At 41.0% G+C, this 27611-nt stretch overlaps 1 protein-coding gene and 2 non-coding genes across 3 annotated transcripts; all 3 read right to left on the reverse strand.

The window, feature by feature from the left end:
- Nucleotides 1-26484, reverse strand: OPN1SW (opsin 1, short wave sensitive). Its single transcript, XM_077473428.1, has 5 exons — nucleotides 26122-26484; nucleotides 21410-21578; nucleotides 16235-16400; nucleotides 11290-11529; nucleotides 1-1511 (listed from the first exon to the last, which is right to left on the reverse strand). Exons 1-5 carry the CDS (start codon nucleotides 26465-26467, stop codon nucleotides 1383-1385), a joined length of 1050 nt encoding a protein of 349 aa, XP_077329554.1. The 5' UTR covers nucleotides 26468-26484; the 3' UTR covers nucleotides 1-1382.
- TRNAP-AGG (transfer RNA proline (anticodon AGG)) lies at nucleotides 14091-14162 on the reverse strand. The gene has a single exon. It is a non-coding gene; the product is annotated as a tRNA-Pro (tRNA).
- Nucleotides 21103-21176, reverse strand: TRNAT-AGU (transfer RNA threonine (anticodon AGU)). The gene has a single exon. It is a non-coding gene; the product is annotated as a tRNA-Thr (tRNA).
- Nucleotides 26485-27611: the final 1127 nt, after the last annotated feature.

Consider the following 27611-nt stretch of genomic DNA (forward strand, 5'->3'; position numbering starts at 1 on the left):
TAGTATTTTAAAAACGGAAGATTCAATTTATTAAAATAACGATTAGACTCTCACATTACAAGCAATGAAAACAGCACATAAGAAAAATGACTTCCTGACGTCTTCCGCCAGTCTTCCGTCACTTCCGATATTGTGTCTGACTCACGGCCACTCCCTACGCTATGCGTCAATCACATGACTTCATCAGGACACCCCATAAGGTTTAAATTTAAAGACCAGCTTAGCCCTCTAAAAAGTCTTCTCCATGAAGGTGTGTCCCCACCTCTACAAGTGGGGGCTGATTGTGAACCCTGGCAGGTCCATAGATAGTTTACCTTTAAGCCATGAAAGCAACCTCATTAAATACAGTTTATGCCTCTTTGATCCTAGGGGTTTAGAGGTGTAAAAGCTTGGGTCTTCCCATGTAGCCTAGCTTGTCTCTTACTTGGACTGAGGTTCCTGCTTGAGATCTGTCCTTCCTAGTATCTGTTTTCTGACTGTCAGGTCTTCCCTTCACAGGGGTTCAGTGAGATTTGGTTATTCACTCTCTCACTGGTTTAGGTTTATTGTTCATTTCCTTATGAAAGCATTTCCCTCTAGTGGTGACCTTTCTATATAGGTCTTGAGCATCCAGTTGATTTTTTGGATACTTCCCTTTGGTAATTTTGTGAGGTTCTCATAATTGGTATCTTGATCCAGTTCACATTCATGCCTTGGGTCTTCAGATGGCTCCTGGGCTACATCCTGTACCCAGTTCCCTCACTGGGCCTGTTAGGTGTTGCCATTTTGCCCACCCCTCAGTTGGACTACTTATGGTTGTCCCAACAGTATTTGTATTCCCGAGTATGAGAAAGAAAATAGAATTTTTATACTTACCATAAAATTATTTTCTAGGGGTTAATTGAAGTACACAGATCATACCCCTCTATTAATGGTACTGCTTTGGCACCTCTTAGAACTGCATTGCCACAAAACTAAGGCATGCTGAGAGTAGGAGGAGTTATTTTGGGCTCGCCCACAATCTTTGTTTGCCAGCGTCAAATCATGTAGGCAGTAGCATAAACAACAGTATCTAAATTCTCATATCCCTCAATGGACGCCAAGAATGTAAACTTCTATTATTTGAGCCTAGCGTGTCAGAATGTATTGGTAAAAATTCTGTTGAAATGGGAAATGCCTGCTATTTGAATACATTTCTGCAGTTCCTTTTCCACCTCCTGAGTTTTTGTAAAGCATAGGTTTCTACATAAAATACCACAAAAATTTCTTGTTTTATATTAATATCATTAGACACATTTTAGAAGCAACTGAGAATGCTTTTACTGTGAAACCACTTAAAAACAAATTACAGTGAAACATAAAAGCAACTATATGTCTTAGGAGTTTGTTAAAAAAAAATGTTGCTAGCTGGCAGATGGGCTGACCTGGCTGTGGGATACTGTAGAAACTTCAGTTTTTTGGCTGGTGCTAGACAATGTGGAATCATCAGTCATAGGTCTACCACATACTGTTTCCATGATACATCCACGGAACTGGGTGTAAAAGAGAGAATATGTTAACCTGAAAATTTATCCTTTTTTACATTTATGTTCACATCAGGATATATTGTTTTCAACTAATATGACTTAAAACAGAGGAGTTGTATTTGAGGTGATATAAACATGAACCTTTTTTGTACAGTGACTTTGTTCTAGCAGTAACTGGATTTTTTTACTTACTGTAAAAGCCTTTCCTTGGAATTCATATGGGACACATACAAAAGCAAATAGTATGAGTGATCATACTGCCCCTTAAAGAGGAAGTAAAGGGAAAAAAATAAATAAAATAAAAACACACCCTGCAAGGCAAAGGCATAATGAGCTAGTATGCATAGCATACTAGCTCATTATGAATAACTTACTTGAGAACGAAGCCCCCGAAGCGGTCCTCCGTCTTCCTCTTCGCTGCTGCCATGGATCCCGGAGCGACTTCCGGGTCTCGCGGCTCCGGCGCTGTGATCCGCCAGAGCCGCGATGTCACCCCAGCGCATGCGCACGGGAGCCGACACTCGCGGCATATCGCCACGATCTGCGGCCTGCCCAGTGCGCCTGCGCGCCGCTGTCTACGGAGCATGGTTTAGGAGATATTTCTTGGACCTACAGGTAAGCCTTAATCTAGGCTTACCTGTAGGTCAAAGTGGTTTGTAAGGGTTTACAACCACTTTAACAAACAGCAAAAAAATAATAATAATTATTTTATGGTAAGTAAAAAAAATTTGTTTTCTTAATTGTAAACAGAACCAGAAGGAATTCTGAAAAGTACAGGATATCCAAAAGCTACACAGCAAGCAGACATCCTCCAGCAACCAGGTAAACATAGACGTGTGCACAGGGTGTACCTTGGCACACCTTAATCACCCTGTGTGGTGAAATATCAGAGGTTTAAACAGGGGTAATCTGCACCAAAGCCCCTAAACCGGGCTCAAAAAGTGTGTACATTTTTTTTTTTTTTTTTTTAAATGTGATAAAATATTACAAATAAAAACTACTGAAACCAATCTTTGCCCTACTGACACTGTCACTATATATACACATGCATACACACATACAGTAAGTGTATGAGCTTTGAGATGCACACCCTAATCGTTCAGTGTGCTTGAGATGCATTTTTCATGTGCTGCAGATACGTTACCATTGAACACTTTATAATATGTATTGTGATGAAAATGCATCAAAAATGCATTTATTTAAAAATATATATATAATAAATGCACATCTTTTTGTAGGTAAAAAATGTGTATTTTTTTTTTCCACAGGAGCCTACAAAGCATTGCAGCTGGGATCAGTGGATTGTGGGTGCAAAGGCTCCTGTACAATTTTCCTACAGTTTTGTGCCCATAACTCTCTCTGGGCTGTCCGTTTCAGAGCTGTAGGAAGTGTGAATGGACTACAAGGATGCTAATTAAGACACTTGCAGTCCACTACAAGTCTGTCTGCTGCGGTGGAAGATAAGACTTGTAGTTTATTCATTCACAAATCTCTGAATGAATGAAGCTGTTGGGCAGGGTTGCACAGAGCCACGCTGATGTGAAATCAGTTGCAGGGAACCCCTGCCCGCGGTCACAGGGAAGGAGTGGCTAAGGAGAAGGGGTCTGTGCTTGAACATGTTACACACTACATCCTAATCTCTAAATAGATGGCTCTGCAGATGAACATTTCAGGCTGAAGATTTAATTTTCTTTTTTTTTTCAGTGACGCCTACATGTGATCACTATGTGGTTTATTTCTAAAATATTCAGAAAGCTATTCATCCTATAAATGATTACCTATAGTAAAGTAAAATAGTAAAATAAATAAATAAAAATTCCATAAATATATCACATAGTTTGTAGATGCTATAACTTTTGAGTAAACCAATGAACATACGCTTATTGGGATTTTTTTTTACCAAAAATATATGTAGCAAAATAAATATTGGCCTAAATTGATGAACAAATTTGTTTTTTTTATATTGGATATTTTATGGCAGAAAGTAAAAAATATAGTTTTTTTTTTTTTCAAACTTATCGGTTCACAAAAAAAAAACACAGAGGTGATCAACTACCACCAAAACAAAGCTCTATTTGTGGGGGGGGAAAAGGACACATTTTATTTGGGTACAGCGTCAAACAACCACACACAGTAACGTAGTGCCCTAGCGCAAAAAATGGACTGGTAAGGAAGGGCGTAAATCTTCCGGAGTGGTTAATAAACCAATTGTGGGTGCTAAAGGGGCTATGATGGTTGAATAGCTGTAGGAAATAAAATCAATTAACTTTTAGCTTTGGTGCCAAGGAAGAAAAGTAAAAACCCTAGAGAGAGAAATATCATTACATCTAACTAGTGTTCCTACTGTATCTTCAACTACAGCTACATTCTTTTTATTCAGTTTGGAATTAGAAAGGGATAAAAAGGGTTGTATTGCTCTCTATTTCCAGTTGGGCAGATTCCCTTCACTTCTGTAGTGGTGCCAGTGGCTCAGAAGGACAGGAAGTGCTTGACATTTACTCTAATAGGGACAAAAGGGATAAAGCTTAAACCTCTGAAAAACGGAAAATTGTACCATACTTACAATAATTTTCCTTTACGGGTGCCTATCCATGGCAGCATACCTGTGATAGAGCACAGCCTCTACTCTTCCTTCAGGACTAGTGAATAGCATAAATTAAAGGGCATAGCCCCTCCCCCAACACTCTTCATAATATAGGATACCGGGGGTGGGAGTTTATGCTGCCATGGATAGGCACCAGGAAAGGAAAATTACGGTAAGTATGATACAATTTTCCATTTTCCTGGTGCCTCCATGGCAGCATATCTGTGAAAAATAACTAGCTCACATGGGTGGGTTTTAATGCTTAAACAAAAAATAAACTTTAATTAGACACAGACATAGCGGCATGAAGCATTTTTCTCCCGAACTCTACTGTTGTGAGAGCCCCAGGATCAATACGATAATGTTTGAGGAACGTGTGAAGGGAAGACCAAGTGGCTGCCCTGTATACTGTTTCAAGAGAAACATTTTCCCTCACTGCCCAAGATGCTGATACCGCTCTTGTCCAATGAGCATTCACCCGAGTCGGAGGATCCAAGTTCTTCACCCTGTATGCTTTCTGTATCAATTTGATGACCCAAGAGGCCAAGGTTCTGGGGGAAGCCTTTCTTTCTGTATTCGTGCCCCATGGGATGATAAGTCTGTTAGAGATCCTAAAACTCACTGTGGCTTCCAAGTAGGCCCTGAGAACTTTGGAGAGATCTAACTCATGACAGGAGCTTGATTCTGGGTCAGAGAAGACGGGTAATGCCCATGGTTCTGATAGATTTGCGTTGAGGTGACCGTGGGTGTGAATCCTCGAAGAGGGTGAAGTTCTGTCTTGAAGAAAATAAATGTGTTCATCTCCCACTCCCAGGAAGTGAAGCTTCGAAATGCTCCTGGCGGATGCGATAGCCAGGAGAAAGTTTGTTTTCAGGGTTAGGTTCCAAATTGATATTTTATCTACCGGTGCAAATGGGTGAGCAGATAATACTTCTAGTATCAGGGGAAGATCCCACTTTGGAAAGGAACGCCTGGTTGGAGGACGCATCTTCAGTACACCCTTGAGAAATGTGACCACTAGAGGATCTTCAGCCCACCTTGTGTTGGTTGCTGCTGAGATTGCCGACACTTGAACTTTAAGGGAACTCTGGCTGAGACCCAAATCAAAACCCAAAGAAAACTCATAATATTAACAGTAGTAGGAGAGACTGGATCAAACCCCTTTCCTGTGGCATAAGATAGGAACTTGTCCCAGATCTTAGCATATATTACATTGGTTGCTGGTTTCTGGGCTTTCAGCAAGTTGGATATGACTTCCTGGGAACGTCCTAACAGCTCAAACCTCCTCCTTTCAACCTCCATACTCGAAGATCCAGCTTTTGTGGATCTGGATGGATCAGCCTGCCCTGGGTTAACAACTGCGTTAAGGGAGGAATCTTGATAGGAAGATTCACACTGAGGTGCAAGGCTATGGGAAACCAAGGCCTCTTTGGCCAATAAGGTAATACTGCCTGAATTTGAACTGGTTGCCTTAGGAGTCTGAGGAGAAACTTCAATATGAGTGGATGACGAGGAAAGGCGTAAGCTGTCTTGAAGTTCCAAGGGTATGATAATGCATCTACTCCCTCTGCTTGTGGGTGTGGCAGGCGAGAAAAGAATATCCTGAGCTTGGAATTCTCCTGGGAAGCAAAGAGGTCCACCTGTGGGGTCTGCCATAGATGGGAAATCTGTTTGAACACATGGGGGTGGAATGACCACTCGTTGTCCCCAAATTTTGTTGACAAGATGTCTCTCTCTGTGTTCATCTTGCCTGGGAGATATATTGCTCTGAGGTCCACCAGGTTCCTCTCTGCCCAGATCATTATAGGTTCTACTTCCCTCAGAAGCGTCCTGCTTTGGGTGCCCCCCTGTTTATAAAGATAGGAAACTGCAGCATTGTTGTCCAGGCACAGAAGCACCCTCTGTCCCTTGATTTGGGGTGCAAATGAAGTTAAAGCTAGAAAAGCTGCTCTGATTTCCAATACATTGGAAACCCCACCCCTGACCACTCACATATGAAGTAATTGTGGTCCAAGTGTGGGAACCCAGATGATGAGAATAGGAGCGATTTTGGTCCTGGTCCACCAGTGCAGGCTCCTGGACGTCAGGGTTGACAACAGAATTGTCTGGGATAGATGCTGCTTTTTCCATTGTGCTAGAAAACCTGTCTGGAAGTGTCTCAGATGCCAGTGAGACCATGGGACTATAGGAATACAGGAAGACATCCTGCCTATGAGGCTCAGACATTGTGAGGCCCCAGTTGAAGTCTTTGAGGACAAAACGCATTTGGCTTACTACGCTTGCTCCCCACATTGCTTTTTATACTAATATACTTGTGATCATCAGTACTTGTACTCATCTATTTTGATGTACTGTCATTTTTAAATAAATACCTTTCCGTCCCTCCATTAGCTTTTATTTTTATCCTGGTCTGATTGAGTCCATTGGATATACATCAAAAACTTCCAGAAGACTCCTCCACAAGGTGGAAGTTTTATACTACTTTGGAGAGTCACAAGGTTCCAGGATCTCCAGCTGGACCAACACATATGAGGAGTGGAACCATCCCTTACAGAGTGACCGTCCTCCTGCCAATTCTAACCCTGTGGCACTTGACCCACATAAGCTCGATTGACCCACTACCATACGGTAAGTGGGTCCACCATATCTGGTAAGAGTACCCACCTTATTACTTTTACAGATGATTTCTTCATATTCACAACTGCACAGTTATTTGCACATTGTTTGTGTTGTCTGTGTTCAACGGAAGATCTGCTATCAAGCACGTGATGGACATACTTTTTGAATTTTTATTAATTTCTGAGTCCTACTTCAGTGAACATTGGACTCTATATCAGTTTACTTATTCTTTATTATAATTTCATTGGACATCACAGTTAATTGTTTTTCCTTGTAGCACTACACTGTATATAGTTTTACTTTGTTTGGACTTTGAGTGTTAGCTGCTTTTTGTTTTCCTTTGACACTATTGTGGTTTAGAGCAGTAATTTCACCATATTCCTTGCATCTTTTGAACGATGCCCTCATCTTCTGTTGAGGTAAAGAAACTGTGGCCAGATCTGTATTGAACATTGCTACAAGGTAGATCATTTGTTATGTTGGGATCAGCTGGTTCTTCTGGTGATTCACCAACCTTGATCTGACAAAGACTGTAGAAGTATCTCTGTGTGGGTTATAAGTTGATTTGGATTGTTTGATAACAATAGGATGTCGTCCAGATAGTGGTAAATTCTTAACCCTCTCTCCCTTAGAGAGGCCAGGACAGATATTAGCACCTTCCTAAACACCTCAGGGGAGGTGCACAGCCCGAAGGGTAGAGCCTGGAATTGCAGGTGGACATGACCCACTGCGAACCTTAGATACTTTTGAAAAGATGGTAGGATAGGGACATGAAGGTAGGCGTCCTGCAGGTCTACTGATATCAACCAATCTCCTGGTTGTATGACTTGAATGATAGACTTGAAGAGATTCTAGTCACTGCGGACAATCTCAGGTCTCCAGTTGCCCATCTTCTTCTGCAGCGGGAAGAGGGTGGAATAGAAACCTGTAAAACGTTGGGATGGAGGGACGGGTACTGCGGTCCCCTGAAGCTGAAGCGACTTTATAAACTGACTTAAGACCAGAACTTTCTCCGGGGAGGCCAGAATCTGGGTTTCCTTGAAGGAAGTGTGTGGAGGCTGATGAAAGAAAGTCCAGAAATGTCCGTACCAAATCGTAGATAGGTCCCATGGGTCTTGGCACCTGGCAGCCCAGACTGGAAAAGAAAGTCTTAGCCGGGCTATTGGGGGCGTCTCCGCCCCTCTGGAGTCAAAAAGACTTCGTCCCCTCCTGGGGAGCAGTGAGAGTCTTGTAGTATCTGGCACCCAGAAAGGAAGACTGAGTGTCTTGCCATGATCTCTTGTCCTTAAAGGGGCGATATTACCTAAAATCTCTTGAGCTTGACTTCTGGAAGTGAGATACATAATTTTTTGTCCTCCGGACGTTCCTGTCCTGAAGAAGCAAGCCGGATTTTCCTCCTGTTACTCAGTAAATTGCTTTGTCCAGCCTTTCTCCAAAGAGGGATTTTCCATCAAATGGAATCTTACACCAATTTTATTTTGAAGCAAGATCAGCAGTCCATGGTTTCAGCCTTAGGGCCCTTTTTTCCCATGACCAAGTGTAGCATTAAGTTGGCCCAACAGCGAACTGTGTCAATGGCCAGAGGCGGCTCTAGACTTTGTGAGGCTTTAGGCATAACTTAGACATGAGGCCCCACTCACGCGCTTAATGGAAGAAATAATTCAAGCGATAAAAATTAACTGCATACATTGCATATATTAAGAGCCTTAAAGTGCTGGTTTCAGTGTCCTCTATCTCAACACAGGTGTCATCTCTCTCTCTCTCTCTCTCTCTCTCTCTCTCTCTCTCTCTCTCTCTCTCTCCTTGCATCTCTGTGTGGGGTCAGTGCTCTGTCTCTATCAGTGCAGTACCTAGGTGAGATGGGGGTCCCTGTCCCCAGGTGAGAAGGGGTCCCTGTCCCCAGGTGAGAAGGGGTCCCTGTTCTTAGGGGAGAAGGGGCTGAGTGGTGCTGCATGGGGAAGGAGAGAGCGACTCGGAGGAGCCGGTGATCACCGGCCAAGAACACAGGCAGGGAGTGTGATACAGAGCAGTCAGTGCAGTAGAGGCGGGAGCTCTGCTACTCACCTCGTCCTCCAGCCACCCGGGCTCTGCTATTCCTACCCATCTCAAGCTCTTTAATCAGGAAAATTAGGTGATTGTGAGGCCCCTGTGAGTGTGAGGCCTTAGGCAACCGCCTAATTTGCCTAATTAGAGAGCCGCCTCTGTCAATGGCTGCTTCACCCACAAAATCCACCGCCAACTTGGCAAAATGGGCAGTAAGATCAGCTATAGAAATATGGGAAAGAAAGAATAGGACCCAAAGAAAAAGCTAGCAAAAATCCATATCAGCAGTGAAAAGGAAAAAGGTAACACATACCTGTTCACTGTAAAAGTTTAGATCTGGAGGGCACACACTGGCTATAAGGAGTAGCCCTGAGCTCAAAAAGGAAACAGCTTTTAAAGGGAGAGGGGTTGTGGACATTCAATTAATTAATTAGTTAATTAACCCCCCCACCTGACAACAGATAGTGATGGGAACATTCTTTTCCCACAATGGAGATGGCGGCTGAGACCTCACCTCCCAATCCTCTGCGTACACGCATGCACACCAGGGACACAAACCATTCGTAATGTCATCTGTGGGACGCTGCATATTCCAGGCTGCACCTGCGCATAGAGACCCGGAACCTGATGAAGCAGGAGAAATGTCACTGTACCCCCCTCTCGCCCCACTGCTCACACATGGTGTGCAGAGGAAGAACACCCAGCCAGAGGACACGGCAGGCACCCCAAACACCATTTGGATCCCAGAAACCAAAAGAAAAGGCATAATACACAATACCTGGACTGCGTATGCATGAACTGGGAATAAAAATAAAGTGGACAAAAATTACTCTTTGCATAAAAACAACACCTATTTCTCTTTTTGCTCTTATCTCGCTTAAAAAAAAAACTTGTGTCAATGGCTGCAATTATATCTGTAATGCCCATATTTTTGGAATATGTTCAGGTGTTTTTAAATAGCCTTGCAGGATTTAAATGTAATTTTTGTATATGTGTAAGACACACTACAAGAGATGGTCAGAGATTGTGAACATGATACAAGAGACGGTCAGAGAGAGCAGACATGTTGCAAGAGATGGTCAGAGACTGCAGACATGATACAGGAGATGGTCAGAGACTGCAGACATGACTGACACAGGAGATGGTCAGAGACTGCAGACATGATACAGGAGATGGTCAGAGACTGCAGACATGATACAGGAGATGGTCAGAGAATGCAGACTTGATACAGGAGATGGTCAGAGACTGCAGACATGGTACAGAAGACGGTCAGAGACTGCAGACATGGTACAGGAGACGGTCAGAGACTGCAGACATGATACAGGAGAGGGTCAGAGACTTCAGACATGATACATGAGATGGGTAGAGACTGCAGACGTGATACATGAGATGGCCAGAGACTGCATGTATGGCTGAACTCAGTGTAAAAGCATAAAGTAGGGCTGCGTCACTCTACTTAAAGCAGCTCTTCAAGATCAAGTTAGTAATCCTCCTTTTAAAGTACAACCAAGTGCCAGAAGACAGCAACACATCCAATTTCCAAAATTCTAATTGTCTTACAGTGAACTGGTCAGGATTAGTGGAGAACAGTAAACAGTTAATGAGTCTTTGAAGCTTCTAGCCTAAATCATTAGTAAATCATCCAACAAACATCAAACTGTGCAGCACACAAAGAGCTCGGGCTAAATAGTTCAGCTGAAATGGTTAACAGCCAGCCATGTGTGCCCTGTCACTGGACACAGAATGCCACCAGCTGCAGCGTCTCCCAGAGATCTTATCAGTGTGCAGGTTAGGAAGCTAAAAAAAAAGAAAGAGTGTACGGAGCCAGACAAGAGGGAGGGAAGGCTGAACAGTAACCTGCACACTGCCCAAAAGGCATAGATTTCTGGATGATACCGGCCGGCCAGCATTACATATGACATTGCTCCCAACAATCTTGTTTCCATTCAGCCAGAGCTCTGTGCACTGCAGGATTACTTTTGCTGTGTCATACCATCCTCTATCTCCTCAGCTTCAGGTACTGTGTATCTCCCTCCCGACGCCCCCATTCATCCCCGATCCAGCACCTGTGTACATTTAAATGTGGCAAGCTGTAGAGGGGGAGGTTACACTGTCTGCTGCACGATGGTTACTTGCTCCTCCGGCCCTCGCTGCTACAGATTTCCTCAGCCAGCCCCTCCTCCTGTTCACAGCACAGCCGCTTCTCTCTCAACTGTTCTTTGTTTGTTTTTTTAAGTTCCAGAGCTCCTAGCTGACAACAGCCCCAGAGCAGATCCAGAGGTATGAGTAAAAAAAGGAGACTGTTGGGGGAGGGGCTATGCCCTTTAATTTATGCTATTCACTAGGCCTGAAGGAGTAGAGGCGGTGCTCTATTACAGGTATGCTGCTATGGAGGCACCAGGAAATGTATTTTGTGTTTTCAAAGGGATTAAAAGTTAAATCTCCCCAATGGAGACACATACAACAATGAAAATCTGGTAAAGGGTTATAGGGTTATAAACCTTCCGCACTCACACCAAAATAATGTCACAGCATTACCTGTTTGTTCATGAAGGTGTATATGATGGGATTGTAGACACAGGCGCTCTTGGAAAAAAAAGCAGGGATGGTTACAAATCGTAAGTCCAGTCCATGGTTTCGATTAGTAATCATATACATTGCCATAGCTGCATAGGGAACATAACACAGACAGAAGGATCCAACCATAACTACGACCATACGGGAAACTTCCTTCTCAGCCTTCTGTGTACTAGCTGATTCCTGTTGCTGTGCTGCAACCTGTAAATGTAGAAAAAAAAGGTCTCAGGGTAGGAGCATAATGGAAATGTGGCTATATTTCAATTAGTTATATATTAGAGGGCTCTGCTAGGTATCATTGTCAGAATTACTGCCTTGGCCTCTCCCCTTCCTTCACAGTCCCAGAGCAGCAGAACCTGTACCAATGAGATATACCTTCTATGGCTTTCTGGTGCAATCATTTTTATTCATTTAAAATATATTGACAAGAGAAGCACGCAGTCCACCCACGCAGGGGCTAGGACTGGCAACTTGGATATAGACAAGCTTACACAGTATGAACAAAAAAGGGAAGAACATCCTCCATAGTCAATCGCTGATAAACATAAATACCAAACAAAAAGGTACAGGGAAGATCCACTTTAGCTGGCGTTGTACCGGGACTTGTGAAGTTCCATACAATAGTGCAATTTGTCCTGGACATGTATGAAAAGCGAAAGAGAGCACAGGGTACTGGCAAGAAAGGATGAATAAAAGAAAAGAGACAAGGAAAAGGAGAGGAAGTGAGGTAAGAGAGGGAGGGGAAGGCAGGGACTCGGGATCATTGGTGGTACCAGTCAAAGCCAGCCCACACTAGTTGGGGGGAGAGCAGGAAAGGTATATGCCAGTCAGGGTTCCCAAATCTTAAAGCGTAACTCCACTTTTTTTGAGAAAGAAAAACATTCCCCTCTGGGTGATCTATGTAAAGTGCTTTACAAAAACATTCACCCCCCTTGGCATTTTTCGTGTTTTGTTGCCTCACAACCTGGAATTAACATGGATTGTTTGAGGATATGCATCATTTAATTTATAGATCATTTTTATTGTGAAGCAAACAACAAATAGGACAAAATAACAGAAAAGGTCAATGTGCATAACTATTCACCCCCCTAAAGTCAATACTTTGTAGAGCCACCTTTTGCAGCTATCACAGCTCCAAGTCGCTTTGGATAAATCTCTATGAGCTTGCCACATCTTATCACTGGGATTTTTGCTCATTCCTCCTTGCAAAACTGCTCCAGCTCCTTCAAGTTGAATGGTTTGCGCTTGTGAACAGTAATCTTTAAGTCTGACCACAGATTTTCTATTGGATTGAGGTCCGGGTTTTGACTAGGCCATTCCAACACATTTACATGTTTCCCCTTAAACCACTCAAGTGTTGCTTTAGCAGTGTGTTTGGGGCCATTGTGCTGCTGGAAGGTCAACCTCTGTCCTAGCCTCAAATCACACACAGAGTGGTTCAGGTTTTGCTCAAGAATATCCCTGTATTTAGCACTATCCATCTTTCCCTCAACTCTGACCAGTTTCCCAGTCCTGACTGCTGAAAAACATCCCCGCAGCATGATGCTGCCACCACGTTTCACTGTGGGGATGTGATGTGTTGGGTTTGAGCCAGACATAGCATTTTCTTTGATGGCCAAAAAGTTCAATTTTAGTCTCATCAGACCAGAGCACCTTCCTCCATACACTTTGGGAGTCTCCCACATGCCTTTTCACAAACTCAAAACATGGCAGATTTGTTTTTTGCTGAAAGTAATGGCTTTCTTCTGGCCACTCTGCCATGAAGCCCAACTCTATGGAGCGTACGGCTTATTGTCGTCCTATTTACAGATACTCCAGTCTCTGCTGTGGAACTCTGCATCTCCTTCAGGATTACCTTAGGTCTCTGTGCTGCATTTCTGATTAATGCCCTCCTTGAGTTTTGGTGTGTGGCCGTCTCTTGGCAGGTTTGCTGTTGTGCCATTTTCTTTCCATTTGGTTATGATAGATTTGATGGTGCTCCTAGGGATCATCAAAGATTTGGATATTTTTTTATAACCTAACCCTAACTTGTACTTCTCAACAACATTGTCCTTACTTGTTTGGAGAGTTCCTTGGTCTTCATGGCAGTGTTTGGTTAGTAGGGCCTCTAGCTTGGGTGTTGCAGCCTCTGGGGCCTTTCAAAAAGGTATATGTAATGACAGATCTTGTGACACTTAGATTGCACACAGGTGGACATCATTTCACTAATTATGTGACTTCTGAAGGTAATTGGTTGCACCAGAGGTTTTTATGGGCTTCATAACAAAGGGGGTGAATACATACGCACATGGCAATTCTCAGTTTTTTATTTCCGAAAAATGGTGTTATGTATATATTTTTCAAATTTTACTTCACCAACTTAGACTATTGTGTTCTGATCCATCACATATAATTCAGATTAAAAAAACATTGAACTAACGACTGTAATGTAACAAAATAGGTAAAAAGCCAAGGGGGTGAATACTTTTGCAAGGCACTGTATGTTAATGTGATATTTTCGTTGTTCCTTTTTCATGCATTTGCAAACATTTTTAAAATTCTCTTTTCCCTTTGTCATTATGGGGTACTAAGTGTAGATTAATAAGAAAAAAAAAAAGAATTTAAACAACTGTAATATTATTCTGCAACATAACAATATTTTAAAAAGTGAAGGGGTCTGAAAACTTCATGAATGCACTGTACCTTCAAGGTTTGTAAAAGGTTAATGTGAGAAATTTCCCTGGCATAATATTTATTCACATACTATACTTCCATAGAAAACAGGGCTCGTCCGGGATTTGAACCCGGGACCTCTCGCACCCTAAGCGAGAATCATACCCCTAGACCAACGAGCCAGTTAATGTTGCCCAGCCTAATTTTATGAACTCTATTTTATCAAAACAACTTGAAAAAAACTTGTGCTCCATATTACCAAACAGACCATCAATTACAAAGGCAAAAGGACAATGATCAATATCTAAATCAGCATTCATATGTGTAAACTCAGCTCTATTCCACAAATAATTCCTGGAAAATCAATAAATAAAGGGCCTTACAACAGCAAATGATGTTTTACACATGCTGGCAGTAAATCCGGGTCAGGGGACTTCACCCCTCAAATAGGACTATTCCCAAGCTATGAAACATAAAACTGTATAGGTAACAGGTTAAGCTACTGTGTCAAGACCCTCTAACCATGTGGACTAGACCTTACCATATTTAGATGGACATTCTCTGCTATTGTAAATGGCCATATATAAAAGGAAGAACAGAGTTCGCCAAAGACTTCCAACAGAGTTGGCCAAAGTTGATAATCCAGAAGATTTTCAATGTAAAACAATTATTTTACTGGCATTGAACAGTAATATACCAAGTGATATTCTGGTTGCCCTTCTTGGGGCCAAGGATTCCACAAGACCCAATAGGCAGATTGATATATCTTGAGGTACTCGGATACTCATTAACTCAAACACAAATTAGAGAATTTTGGACACGAATATCTCTATTACAGAGCACGTCCAAAAAATATGGATGAAATCTGCATTTATACAGGACCAACATACACTTGTATGGTAAGCAGAGAATTTACCAAGCCTAGCTGGTGTAAGGTAGTATCTTTGAATAAGTTAAAATGGTATAAACCTATCTCTAGCAGAGGTGAAACAAATATTCCTATAAGTCATCCCAATTATCATTATCTAAAGTGGGCATGTCTGGGGTCCACGTTTCCCCACATTTAACTAAGCCTTGTGACATTGGTTGTTGCAAAGCCTTATCCAGCTTTGAATGAACTTTAGATAAAGCCTCCTCTTGCCAAAGTACTACCATGTTAGTGGAAAATAAATGAAATCAGGCTAAGTCAAACTGGAAAGAACAAGCATGTCGTAATTAGATAAATCAGAAAGGATACCAATTGAGAAGGGTTTACTTAGATTTTAATATGTCAAATGAAGAGAATTAACCATTAAAAAACAAATCCTTCAAGACCTTAATTCCCTTTAACGGGCAGAACGCAGGGTTTGGGAATTGAAAGAAGTGGTAGAGATTTGGATTGTTCCACAGAGGAATATGGGGTGACCAGCGGTTCATGTTGGCTAAAGGGAACAGCCAAGTCTTATGCCATGCCCTAATGGTGGCTCTCATAGTAACGGAGTGAGCTGATATAGGGAGTGGCCACCCCGATATAGAAGGAATTGTAGCACTTCCTATAATCCCAGAAAAGTAGCCCCCACCACAACTTCGTTCTTCTTCGAAACCAGCACTGTTTCAATCAAGAATCTCACATTCAATTCCAACAGACTCTTCGCACATATTGGGTACAGATTGATTGACCCGTGCTGGAGCAAAGTTTGCTAAATGAGGAGGAAAGTTAGTATTATTCTGGTGGGCTGCACTCAGGGGAGTTAGAGAGTAATTAAAGGACAACTTCACTTTAAACTATAGCTCACTTGAAAACTAGGGACAAGTTTTCATAAAAAATTTAGTCCTTGTCATAACACATCAACAGGAATAGATCTGCAAGAGGGACACAGACAAAAAGAAAAACCTTTCTTGGTAGTGTAGGAAAAGGGTAGAGCCCCCAAAATCGTTTTATTGCCGTCTGTGTCTCCATCTCTCATTTTCCATTCTGATGACATCACCAGGACAGGAAGTGAGTGAAAATGTTCCTCAAAGAGGCTAAAGCAATATGATTTGACATTATGTCCAATACTAAAAAAGGGGTAAAACTTCCATAAAAATAATTTAATGTGTAAACAAACATATGTAAAGGTTTGTATTCTCCATAGTACCTTATTATGTTATAGATGTTTTAGTAGGGGTTAGAAAAATAGAAAACATCCAAAGAAAAAAAAAAAAACATAAATTGTATTAATTGGTTGTAAGGGCAACAATGCATGCAAGCCTTTCATTTTTTTCCAGCACTCACCGCCCGCAGTGCTCCCAGGAGTCTTGCATAAGAGTAACAGATCAGACTCAGAGGAATAACAAAGCAGAACACAAATATGAACCACGTGTAATATTCACTGTGATATTTTGTACCAACAGTATACCAATCAGGGCCACAGGAGCATTGCAAACCTTCTGGAATATACCTGAACAAGAAAAATAGGCAGAAGAAAAAGTAAACAGCATATCAAGGCAACAAGTTAAAGCATTCCATAAAAATGCAATACTATCCTACAAAACAGCAACTATGCTCAAGAAAGAAATTCACTCAGTTTACCTTTATGTGAGTTGTGTGTAATACCCGCTTGCTGACCCCCTAACTGGAAGTATACGACATGACTGTACAGTAAAATACTGGGGTTATGGCTGCAGCTAGATGCCAAAACCCCCAGTATCAAAATGTTTACATTTCTTGTGATAGCAATAAAAGCGATCACATTTTTTTTTTTTAAAGGGACAGTGTTTTTTGTTTTAATGAAACAAATAATGATAAATACTTTTTTTTAAAGCACCCCTATCCCCCCATGCTCATGTGCAGTGGTGAACACATACATAGGTCACATCCACATATGTAAACGGTGTTCGCACCACACATGTGAGGTATCGCCACAAACTATATAACTCTAAACTGGTAACCTGCAAAAATGTTTAGATCGTTGCTTATGGAGGTATTTAAGTACTGTAGTTTGGCCATTCCACAAGTGTGCGCAATTTTAAAAGCATGACCGTTAGGTATCTATTTACTCGGAATAACATCATCTTTCATATTTTACAAAAATTTTTATATAATGAATTTGGAAAAAAACACAATAAAGTGTATTTTTTCCTGAAAAAGTGCCTGAAAAAGTGCCTTTGAAAAACCACTGCGCAAATACTGTGTAACATAAAAAATTTCAACGACAGACATTTTATTCTCTAGGGCCTCTGCTAATATATATATATATATATATATATATATATATATATATAATGTTTGGGGGTTCTAAGTAATTTTCTAGCAAAAAAAATACTGATTTATACTTGTAAACAGAATGTGTCAGAATAAATCTAATTTTAAAAAATGAACTACTAAACTAAATAACTCAAGGTTTAATATTTGATATTGACTGTAGTTTTAAAGTGCCCATCAACACCAGAACATAGTGCAGGAAACCTACATTTTATGCCCCTTTCTCGAACCACATTCCAAAAGCACTGGGTGTGCGATCTGTTGTGGGTGTTAACAGATTCCTAACAACCCAATGGCAATTGCAGATCACAATTGCAGATCACAAATGCAGTGCATTTGCCTGTACTTTTTTCTTTTCCCTTTTTATCATTATTTAACTTTGTTTTTTTAAATAATTTTGCTTGTTAATGATTTTGTGTCTCATTAAAAAATGTGCATAATTGAACAAAAACCTTTATTATAGGAGTTTGTACAAAAATCATAATTTTCTGGGACAAATTATAGTGTTACTGCAGATGAAAAATATTTGTAACATTTTTGTTACATTTTTTGTTTGTAAATTGCAAATAACCTTATATAAAATATTTTTGCAAGGCAATATAACCAAAATAAAGATTTTTTATCCACAAACAAATTATAAATGTATTACTTTGTTATTTTAGGTAATGAAAAAGTTATCGACAAATAAACAGGCTCATAATTGAAAAATAAAAATTGCTCTGGTCTATAAGGGTATAACAGATCCGAAGGCTCAATGGGGTAAATATGATAAAAGAAAGTTCATATTCATCTAATGAATTCACTCTCCCTCAATCGTCCTGATCGCTAAGGTCATCGGAAATGAAATTTAGGTCTAAAGCCCACACGGTACACACGGAACAGAAATATTCAGCATGTGTGTACAGCAGTCTGTTCGTCAGGAGCTGGCCAAACGTTCGGATTCTGTCAAATGGGAACGCTAGAAAAACAGCAGCCAATCGGTATCTGATCAGCACTCTCAACCAATCGCTGCAAGAGCTGACCAGTGTGTTCTGGTGGGGGGAGCAGTCCCCCTTTCAGAACACAATAGCTTAGCAGGGATATTGCTGTACTAACATTGCATAGTTAGTATAGATACAGATCACGGCCGGGTGCCCACAGTTGCTATGGCAGCGCCGAGGAGAGGAGGGGGAGAGGAGCGAGGCTCCAGGCGGCTACATCGCTGGGCCATGGGACAGGTGAGTGTCTGATTATTAAAAGTCAGCAGCTATGCTTGTTGTAGCTGCTGACTTAATAAACTAAAAAAGGGGTGGAACTCCGCTTTAAGTATAACCATCTAAATGAGGCTATTGGAAACAATAGAACTGTAGCTGTCAAAAACCACAGATGTGAGCCCTAAGCCTAGTACACACAATGAGAAATATGCAAAATACCGCTTACAGAGCGATCGTCCAATAAGCTGATCATTACTACACATCTTTTGAGGGCCAATCACGACAGTTCATGCAAAAAATTCTCTTGTATCATAACAGAAAGAATGATATGCCTGTAATTAGTATAGTATTTGTATGAAAAAAATTGTGTGACCAAGACCACGCATGCTCGGATAAAAGAATACATTACAATACTTCTAAAGTTGTATTCTGTTGTACAAGAATTTCAGTAACTTTAGTAACCACTTACCAACCGACCGCAGTAAATATACATCATTACTTTGATGTTAAATACCAGTGTTATAGCAGCAGCTAGCTGCCATAACCCCAATATTGTTATTTACTGTGGGTGATTCTATACAAGATAAAAGTGGTCCTGTGGGCAGATTTGCCACAGGATCACTTTTTAGTGACAACTTCCTGGAAGTTTCCGAGCTTAGCAGAGCCGTCGGTAAACCCAGAAGCAATCTGAAAAGGCCGTTTGCTGGGCAGGAAGACAAGTGAGGGCAAGATAGACCTCACTTGGCTCTATGTCCTTGGAGGACTGGAGCAACCTCTGACATCACTTCCTGTTCTCAGGCATAAACAAATTTTTTTTTGTTCAAGTCAAAATGTCATAATTTTTTTTTTCTCTTTTGCTTTTAAACCCCATGCTTATTTTTATCAGAGGGGATGTTTTTTTTACTTGTAATAGGAATAAAAGTGATCCAAATAATAAATAAATAAAGGGACAGTGTAAAAATAAAAAAAACAAAAAGTAAAATAAGTAAGAAAACATAAAAAATGTAAATCGCCCCATCCCTCTGTGCTCATGCGCAGAAGCAAACACATATTTAAGTCGTGCTTACATATGTAAATGGTATTCAAACCACACATGTGAAGTATTGCTGCGATTGTTAGAGCAAAACTTCTAACACTAGACCTCCTTCGTAACTCTAAATAGGTAACCTGTAAAAATGTTTAAAGCATTGCCTATGGAGATTTTCAAGTACCGTAGTTTGTCCATTCCACAAGCATGCACAATTTTATAGTATGACATGTTAGGTATATTATTACTTGGCGTAACATAATCTTTCAGATTGTGCAAAAAAATTGGCATAGCTATTGTTTTTTTATTTTTTTTACTTATTAATGTGTATTTTTTCCAAAAAAGTTGCACAAATACAGTGTGACATAAAATATATTGCAATATTGCCATATTATTCCCTACGGTCTCTGCTAAAATAAATATATATATATATATATACATATATATATATATATATATATATATATATATATATATATATATATATATATATATGTAATGTTTGGGGGCTCTAAGTAATTTTCTAGCAAAAAATACTGATTTAATGTGGAGTTCCAGCCTCTTAAAAAAAATAAAATGTAAAAGTCAGCAGCTACAAATAATGTAGCTGCTGACTTTTAATATAAGGACATTTACCTGTCCAGGGATCCCACAATGTCGGCCCCCAGAAGCTGATTCGGCCATCAGCTTGGGTAGAGGCCCCTGCATTGCAACTAAGGGGAACTGGCAGTGAAGCCTAGCTTTAAAGTGGTTGTATACCCGGAAAAAAACCCCCAAAAAACTGTAAGACAAAGACATTATGAGCTGGTATGTATCGCATACTAGCTCATTATTGAATATTATTTTTAAATACTTACCTTAGATCAAAGTTGTTGCAGTGGCCCCGCATACCTCTGTGACTGGTAACATGTCTCCTGGAGTTATTTCCAGGTTCGCGGGCCCTGGCGTTGTGATCGGCCGGAGCCGCAAAGACGTCTCTCCTGCGCATGCATGCAGGAACCGCCGGTCACGGTGCTGCTGCTGAAAAAACAGCATGAGTGAGCCGTTTCTTCAGTGAGCATGTGCCCATGACATCGGTGCAACAGTATATGGTAAATATCTCCTAAACCGTGCATGTTTAGGAGATATTTACAGTACGTACAAGTAAGCCTTATTATAGACACACCTGTAGGTAAAAGTGGTGTAACTAGGTTTACAACCACTTTAATGCCCTGTTCACATCTGAACAACTTGGAATCATGGGCAGAATTGCACGATTCTGCCTGCATTTCCAAATTGTGCAAAAATTGCATCAAATAAGCACAGAGTGTGCCCCAAAGGTGATAAGAAACTCTTTTGTTGTGCGGCAAAACAAACAAAAGATGCTCCAAATTGCGCGTTTCAAAAATACGCCAAAGTCACCTCCAAAAATTGAACAGGCGTTACTTTGGTGCGGTTTTGATAATGCAAAGGGCAGTCCATTGCTTTGAATGGTGTCGCTCCGAAAATCTGTACGAAAAACGCGATGCTCCCACGTCATTTGAAGTGGCTGGTGCCATCACAATATACTGTGTTTGTTTCTAGCTGTGTTTGTAAAAAAATATTTAAGTGCAGTTATTTGAGTATCAGTCTGGTCTATCTGAAGCTGTGATTTTGTAGATAATAGGAAGGGGGGAAAAAAAAAAAAAAAAGAAAAGAGTAGGCACTGCTGAGATTCGAACTCAGGATCTCCTGTTTACTAGACAGGCGCTTTAACCAACTAAGCCACAGCGCCCCACGTACTCTGCCGGGCTCTATACGACCTTCCAGCATTCTTCAGTAGAAATGAGAGGCGTGCTAAGTTGTGACTTCCTATGTCGGATTGTAGGCTTTCTGTGAAGCGTATAACCCGCCAAGTGATACATTCATGTAGCTTTACTAACAGACGTGTAAGTCAAAAACTGGCTGATATGAGGAAGCACATAATAGTAGAAGCACATAATAGTATAATACCAAATACTGACTTACCTACTCCAACCAAGGAAAGGGGGTACTGACACCCCGAAACCAATCAGCCAGGTAGACAGCACTACCGCCAATGCGTGCTTAGAGGTGAAGGTGAAGGTGCCCATCGGTTTGCAGATAACAATATACCTCTCGAAGGCCAGAAAGGCCAGAGACCAGCCTGTGACTAAACCTAGAAGAAAAATAAATGCAAATCAGGAATAACAGCAGAGTAGTCATAACCAGCCAGACACAACATTGTCCCCCAATGTCACCTCACACCTCCCCCTGAGGTACACACACCTTACCCTTCATTCTGTGGTGAAGGCAATCATGAAAGCTTGGGAGATTAGTGTCTGCTATCCTGTGGGAAAATACAATTATCCAGGAATTTCCTTTTAATAATAATAATTTAAAAAAAAAGTATTAATGTTTCTGTCAGTGCAGTTCACTCAAGAGGAACATGCACCTATTTCCAGCCACCAATGCACATTTTGCATGTCTTTAGGACCCCATTCATTGAGAAATGCTAACTGACTGAAGTAAAATGGCAGCATGTGAGATTTTTAACAACAGAAACTCCATGCAACACATTGGTGTGACTGCTTTAGGGCCTGTTCCACCATATGTGTTGGTCTGCCTTGGGCTCAGTGCAGTCCTAATATATACACAAGGTAATTCACTGTATGTCCTATTTTTGCAAGCGCTGCATAAGTGTGCACTAAAAAGAAGTAGGACATGCTACACAGAAAATCCTGTTTCAATGCACTTCACCACATCAAAACACGCTGCAGCAGTCAAGAGTGTGCTGGGGCCCCCTTCGACAAAAATGGTCAAGCAATGGCGACACTAATTGTGAATGTGTGTGTTTGCAGACTTGCACACACTCTGCATCTGTTCCTTCAATTTTTCAGCTCTGAAAGGGTAAAACCGATTTTCTATTTGTGCCCATTAAGGCCTGATTCAAACCTATGCATTTTTAGTGCTTTTGCATTTTGCAGATTTGCACTACAGTTCACTTAACATGATTTCGTATGGAACACGTTCTTTAGTTCAAATCTGCAAAATGCAAAAAGCACAAAAAATGCATAGGTGTGAATCAAGCCTTACTGGACAAAAAACGAACAAACGATCCAAATGACATATTTTCTAATGATTTTTCAGCTAGTGTATGGCCAGCATTAGTCTCTGCGCCTGATAATCCAAGCACACTTTGATAAAAAAAAAAAATAAAAAAAAAAGAAGGACACATTTTATTGCCACCGATAGGCACAATGGTTGAACAGGGAGCTCAATAATGTTGTGATTTTAGTATTATTGAACAATGCTGAGACCAGAATGTCCATGTGGACACTCCAGCCTCAGTGCCACTGTGAGTGCATGCAAAAAAGGAGAAAGGCTGGGGCTATGAAAGTCAGCTAAAACATAATTTTATTATTGCATGTGAACAGGAGTCAAAAAGAAATGCAAGGCGTTTCATGTCTGATTGAGGCCTGACGGCCAAAACGTGATGGCTTTCTTTTTGACTGCTGTTCACGTGCAATAACCAAACTATTTTTTATTTTTTAGCTGACTTTCATAGCACCAGCCTTTCTCCTTTTTTGCATGGACTATACAGAGGTTTACAGAGACTTCATAGGCTGAGTGCTGCGTTCTTGAGGCACCAGGCATTGCATAGGAGGTAGTAGCTCGGATGCAGTTGTTACAGTTCTCCTCTGTGAGTGCCACCTGAAGTGGCTGGCTCAATTTGCCTCATGGTAGGAACGCCCCTGGCTACAGTACATAGAGTTAAATTAAATGTCTATGTGTGGCATTTCAACAAAGTGAACAAACAGTATGATACATTTACAACAAAGCATCATACCACTCCAGTACACACCAGTGCACACACGTTACGAAAAGCATAGTGTGGTCCTGCCGGGTGTGAATGACCCCTTTCACACAAGTGATCTGATGAGGTCTCCTGTCAGTTTTTCTGGCGGACCTGTTTGGAAGGTTCCTGCCTTCCTATGGACAGGCAAGTGTAAACAGAAAGGAATACAACCTCTTTCATTTAGGTGGATCAGTTTGGGGGGATTTGGGTGTAAACAGAGAGTGAAGTCCATTTACTCCTGGCAGCTGACAGAGCAGAGCGGGCTCTGTCCATGTCTGCTCTAGAGAAACTGAGCGGACATGGATGCGGCTTCTGCCTGTTCTGCTTTGATCAGCAGAGAATCTGTGAGATGATCCACTGCTGCTAATTGGAACACAATCTGCCCCATGCAAAAAGGGTCTTAAGATTGCCTCCTTTTCTAGGAAATAATAAAACTTTGGATCTTTTTCCTATTAGTCATTTTGGAAGCATGTTTCATTCTGTACTGAGTAGGTGTCTGCCCTAGAATGGGCACTATTGAAATTAGTGAATTGGTCAAGTTGATGCCTTTGATTTAGATTTGAAATTTCAGCAACATGTTTGATAAACTGGATCTAGTGAGCACTGGTCCTGATGTACAAAGTAGAAGTTTGTTAGATGCATATGATTAATACTACACATGACCAGTCATACAACTTTCACTGAAATGAGAGACCTGTTTGCCTAAAGCTGGCCATACACCAGGAATATTGTTCGACAAGTATTTGGAATGCCCATTTGATTTCCTTATGGTTAGTTGGGTCAAAACAATGTTGTTTTTTTACCATAACGGCAAAGAAATCGGAAGAATCACGAATGGAATTTTTTTCTCAAACAAAATTTGAATTGTCAATCTGGTTTTCATTCAGGAAAAAAATTATACATATTGTAATCCTATTGTTCTGAGGACAAAAGAAAGCCACTTAGTACATCTGGGATTCCATTCAAGTAGCAGGTGTGTACAAAATTTTAGAACAAAATTAGTTGACTGAGCAAATGCTCTGATTACTTTTCAGACTTCCCATACAAACATTCAAAGAGAATTCTACTGATGTATGGCCAGCTCTATAGATCATTTTAATTCAATGAAGACTGCATATGGTAGTGACACCAATTACCCACAAATGGTACAAAATGTGTCATGTTTTCTGGTAAATTCCTTGAAACCTTCATACTAGTGTAGGCCTGCAGGCTACAATTTTACAATCATAAAACAAAGTGAAGCTTGGTTCCTTGCTTTCAATACAGATTTGGCAAAGTCAGTGAGTGGGCTTATTGAAATAGCTCCCACAAACAGTTTTCATCAATTCACAGTTTTACCAGAAACTGAAGTTGTTACATTGCCTGAAATATGTCATGTATATAGCTGGCATAACCATGGCCATATATGGCCCAACTCAAAGTCAAGTCGACAGCCCAATGCACCCATCAGACTTTGTAGGGCTTCTTTAGTGAGCAGTAACAAGCTCTTTCGTTTATCAAATGCACACAATATCATCACACACAGGGATTTTGTGCAATGGGGCATTTCTTTACACTTTTATTTATCGGGTGTGCTATGTATAGCAGCCATTCCCATCCAGGGTTTTGTGGAACCCTAGAGTTCCTTCAGAGGTGGCTAGGGAGTCCATGAGCTGTGGGCTGATTGAACTCCCATTTGATGGTTCTAGTACAGTTCCAGAGTCAATGTCCCTTGGTAGAGGCAACAGCGTGATAACATTTTTTTAGATACCTGTAAAGGGGCATTTTTTATCACTGACCACCAATGTAAGGGGCAATATTTCCACTGACACCTGGTTTTAGTAAGGGTTTCCTCACCCTGAGACCTATAAATCATGTCAAGGGTTCCTCTAGGGCAGTGATGGCGAACCTTGGCACTCCAGATGTTTTGGAACTACATTTCCCATGATGCTCATGCACTCTGCGGTGTAGTGGAGCATCATGGGAAATGTAGTTCCAAAACATCTGGGGTGCCAAGGTTCGCCATCACTGCTCTAGTGTAAAAATGCTGCACTGTAGGCTGACTTAAAAAGCATGAAACAATAAAAACTTAGTCAACAAACTTACAGAATGTGACACATAGCAGTCCTGGGCAAAAACAAAAGCTGATTTTTGATTCTCACTTGTTTCACAGGCTGTCATTTAAACAGGGAACTACACATTCATTAAATAACAACATTGCTAAATGAATTAAACAGGGTGGTTAGTCAAAGTTACATGGATTGAAAGTGATTGACAAAAACTAAAGTTGCAAATTTCTGAGTAACGGAAAGAGACTGGAACATCTTGAACAAACATGGCTGTAAAAGACTACAACAACTCAGTATTTGAAACTTAAAACCAGCAAGACTTTTTAAAACAAAGCAAACAATATTTTAAAATACATCTAAAGCCATTTTCCATATTGGATAAAGTAGGAGAGGGTTGAAATCTCTTTCAGGTTTTTTTTTATTGCCATCTGTGTCTCATTAGAAAGTCTTCCCTTCACTTCCTGTCCTATAGACTCAACAGGAAGTGTAAGTATACCTTTCTAATATGAGGGGTATCCCCTCTTAGACTGTTGTCACTTGAACAAATGTCCTTTTTGGAACCTTTTCTCTCAATTCTAGTTTCTGTGGCAACTCCAGATTTTGGATTTACCCTCCTAACTTTCATTTCCGGGGACAGTTATGATCAGGAAAATTAGAGAGAGCAAATCTCCCTAATGCAGACACAGACAGCAAATACAACCTGTCAGTGGTTCTAACCACTAACCACTCAATCCACATCTACAATAAGGTTTTGCCTTTAGTTATACTTTAATTTTAGATTTTAGGTCACAGTACAGCTGTTATTTCTATCTTACCTGCAAGTGTACCCACAAAAGCCTCAATAGCACAAAATGCCTTCCCAAAAATGAAGTAGCCCTGCCAGCTGTTTATAAAAACTATAAAAATGGAAAAGATGCATATGAGAAGGCCACCCACTGAGATGTTTACTAGGATGTAGTTGAGTGGTTGTCGAAGTTTCTTGTATTTTACCGTCACCACCAAAACAACAGCATTTAGTGGTGTGCCAATAATAAAGACCGCACCCATAAAAATTGCCTGGAGGGTGAAGGCCCATCTTGGTGCAATATGATACTGAGGACCATCCCATGGCCGTATATCGGACACATTCTTAAAGAGGTAGAAGTCTTCGTCACCCAACATCCCTCGCTTTCTGTGTACAAACCTCTGTCCCTGAGTCACCCTCACATTCCATTATATAGGGCCTTTTTCATTGCAATCCTTTTAAGTACTCATCAGGATCAGCCAGTAATCTTACTCACAAAAGATTTATGGATGTTCTTAACATGATGTAGAATCACAGATAATGAGCACTGGAAGGTGAGATTAGGACAGGGAAAAACAAGTGTGAGTAGCGTAAACCTTTCCTACTCAAGTCATAAAAAACTAATTTATTGTAACATTTATATTCTGAATGTAATAGAAAGTTGCCATTGTACAGCAGGTATAGAGTTGGACTGACAGTCTCATCTTTGATACTTGCAAGAAGTATCATTTTATGGTCTCATGCACACAGGAAGTTTTTGCAGCTGCTCTTAGGGGTGTCTAGCGTTTTTTTTTTTCCTACCTCTAAACGCCCCTCTGTGTTAGCCTGTGTCCATGTACACATAGACTTTTGGAAGCATTTCATGGCAGGAGAGTTGAGGCAAGGAAAAAAAATCCTCTGCCCGTGTGTCCAGAAGCAGTTTGGGCAGAAAAAACACTTGTCTAAACACGCCTTAATGCTAGGCACGTTTAGAGCTTGAGCATTAATTAATTTCAATGGCCAGAATAAAGTATGAATTATGAAATCAATTAATGCCCAAGCGCTTTGACGCCTGTAAACATGCCTAAATGCTTGTAAAAGCAGCAGCCACTTTTACAAGTGTCAGGCATTTTTTCCGCAAAAACGTTGCTGGCTTTTAGGGGAGTAAAAAATAAAGTCCTGTGTGCATGAGGCCTTAGACTTCATGCATGCGGGTGCCTAGGGTCATATGACGTAAACTGTGCTTGTATCTCCCTGCCCCGGATCCACAGCTACTGTGTACAGCCTCCCTTGAAAATCAAAGGTTGTATATGAGGTGTGTCTAAGGCTCGGTTCACACAGTAGGCGGCACGACTTGCAGCGCCGCGACCTGCCGCGACCTGCCGCGACCTCAGCGGCGACTTGCAAAACGACTTCTGTATAGAAGTCAATGCAAGTCGCCGCAAAAGTAGTACAGGAACCTTTTTTCTAAGTCGGAGCGACTTGAGTCGCTCCTATTAGAACGGTTCCGTAGTACAGAACGGGGCGCGACTTGTCAGGCGG

This window comes from Lithobates pipiens, unplaced genomic scaffold, assembly GCF_037356315.1.
Source record: "Lithobates pipiens isolate NorthernLeopardFrog02 unplaced genomic scaffold, aLitPip1_a1.2 Scaffold_8, whole genome shotgun sequence".
In the NCBI taxonomy this organism is placed as follows: domain Eukaryota; kingdom Metazoa; phylum Chordata; class Amphibia; order Anura; family Ranidae; genus Lithobates; species Lithobates pipiens.

Excerpts from the sequence above, each read along its gene's own strand:
- OPN1SW (XM_077473428.1), bottom strand. The coding sequence starts at position 26,467 with ATGTTGGGTGACGAAGACTTCTACCTCTTTAAGAATGTGTCCGATATA. Across the intron at positions 16,401-21,409 it reads CCTTTCCTTGGTTGGAGTAG|GTATATTCCAGAAGGTTTGC; the intron begins GTAAGTCAGTAT and ends TTTCTTGTTCAG. Across the intron at positions 11,530-16,234 it reads TCCTGGGAGCACTGCGGGCG|GTTGCAGCACAGCAACAGGA; the intron begins GTGAGTGCTGGA and ends CTACATTTACAG.